The sequence below is a fragment of the Rhinopithecus bieti genome, unplaced genomic scaffold (genome assembly GCF_001698545.2).
Source record: "Rhinopithecus bieti isolate Rb0 unplaced genomic scaffold, ASM169854v2 scaffold_56174, whole genome shotgun sequence".
NCBI lineage: Eukaryota > Metazoa > Chordata > Mammalia > Primates > Cercopithecidae > Rhinopithecus > Rhinopithecus bieti.
In genome coordinates, this window is record NW_016824749.1 from 3,666,191 (window position 1) to 3,668,216 (window position 2,026).

A 2,026-nucleotide genomic window follows, 5' to 3' on the forward strand; every position below is an offset into this window, starting at 1 on the left:
GGGGGGCTTGGAAATACCGCATCCTGTGCTACACACAAAGAAAATGCTCACTTTGGGATGGGGCACTAGCAGTGTCGGCGGGTGCCAAGGGGCAACGAATAGAACTGGGAGCGCATTCTCCACAGGGTGACAGGCTCCTCTCTCCTGCGGCCAGCGCCACAAGCAGCGGGTTCCTGGCCGATCGGAGGGTGGGGACGGGGCTGCCGACCCCGGTGCGCTTCAGGAGGGGCGCCGGCCCTTACCTCGCCCGTCCGGCTTCATCAGCAGCGCGTGGCCCACCAGTGGGTAGGCGCGGGCCACCGTGGGGATGGGCCGCATCTGCTGCCATTTCCGCACGTAGCTCGCCACCCTCTGCAGCAGGCTCAAGACCAGACTGGCGCCGGCCAGGGACACGGCACTCGCCGCGCCCCACAGCAGCAGCTTCTGCCACACGAGCCCCAGCCAGACGCTCGCCATCGCCCTGGCTGGCGACCCCTAGGTGCGCTCCGGACGAGTGCGGGCCCGCGGGGACGTGATGAGAGGCGGCGCCGGCCGCGCACCGCCCCCTTCCCCTCGCAGGCGTGGCGCGCTCCCCGCTACGGGGCCGCCGGGTCCCCAGAACGACGTTTCCCGCCTGGGCGGCGGCCAGGGAGGGCGCCACCGGGTTGTTCCTGCGCCCGGCCGGGGCTACGCAGCACCGCGGCCTCCGCGCCCCGCGCCAGCCGAAAGCGAAAGACCGGAAAACGGTTTCCGGGCCCCAGGGCGTGGTGACTGCACGAGGCCCGGAGGCTGGGCCGGGAGGAGGCCGGCGACAGACATTTCGGGCCGCCTCGGGATGGGGGGTCAGGGGGCGTCGGAACGGTCACCGCGGCAGCCCGGCGCGCCCCAGCGGGGCTGGTCTGCGGGTCCTGCGAGGCCGCTCTGACGTGGGGGGTTCCGCGGGCGGGCAGCCTGCCCTGAAGGGGAAAGGAAGCCGCATCCGGCCCCGGCTCGTATCCCAGCTCTGCCGCGCAGCGCTCGCTCCCTGCGCGACCTACAGGCCCCGGGAGGCCGGGCGCGTCCTGGCTCCGGCGGGGTCACACGGAGCAGCGGGCGCTGTGATCCAGGGTGGCCTCGGGGACGCAACTTTAGGGAAGTCACCTACCCGTCCGTGTGCGCTGGCCCCCTGGGACACTGGGAGCGAAATGAGGTGGTTGTGAGCCAGTTATTTTCCAAAATATGCACCAGGCACCAGACCCAGGAAGCCGGAGCCCGGGAGAGCACGGAGGGGCGGGTGGGGGAGGAAGGCGGGTGAGGCTGCTCAGCGGGTGCCGGGAGACCGCAGCCGCGGGGGACTCGCAGAAGAGCCAAGACTAGCCACCCAGCCTGGGAAGGGAGGGAAGGACCGAGAGGGTGCCCGATTTCAGCCCGGGGAGACGCGTGTCCTGGCTGCCAGTCTCTCTTCCCGCCAGAGGGCCCCAGTGCTGACCCCAGCCCCTTTTCCACGCTGGATGCTTCTTACAAAGAGGCCGGCGAGGAGTGTCGCTCTCCAAGAGGCCAGGCCCTTAGTAAGCACTAAAGTGCCAGGAAGATGAAATAGAATGTCCTGGATGCCGGCTTTGCTTAATTACTAATTACGTTCGTTTACTCGAAACCACTGCATAGGTTGCCCACAGCCACCTGCAGCGCCTCTTTAGTGCAGAGAAGAACATGCCTCAGGCTTTTCTCCATCTGAATTTAAGTCATCTGCATGTGCTGACGTGAAATAGTAAGTGAACAAAACAAAACGGCCGGGCGCGGTGGCTCACGCCTGTAATCCCAGCACTGTGGGAGGCCAAGGCGGGCGGATCACGAGGTCAGGAGATCGACACCATCCTGGCTAAGCCGGTGAAACCCCGTCTCTACTAAAAATACAAAAAACTAGCCGGGCGAGGTGGCGGCGCCTGTAGTCCCAGCTACTCGGGAGGCTGAGGCAGGAGAATGGCGGGAACCCGGGAGGCGGAGCTTGCAGTGAGCCCAGATCGCACCACTGCACTCCAGCCGGGGAAACAGAGCGAGACTCCCTCTC

General features: G+C 66.8%; 1 protein-coding gene and 1 pseudogene across 1 annotated transcript in view; one reads left to right on the forward strand and one right to left on the reverse strand.

The window, feature by feature from the left end:
* CYP4V2 (cytochrome P450 family 4 subfamily V member 2) overlaps nucleotides 1-1,027 on the reverse strand; it is a 24,741-nt gene extending 23,714 nt beyond the window's left edge. Inside the window, exon 1 of the mRNA XM_017862637.1 lies at nucleotides 243-1,027. Within this exon, the coding sequence (XP_017718126.1) occupies nucleotides 243-456 (214 nt within the window). The 5' untranslated portion in view covers nucleotides 457-1,027. The remainder of the gene's footprint in view (nucleotides 1-242) is intronic.
* Nucleotides 519-1,727, forward strand: LOC108522395 (translation initiation factor IF-2-like; annotated as a pseudogene).
* Nucleotides 1,728-2,026: the final 299 nt, after the last annotated feature.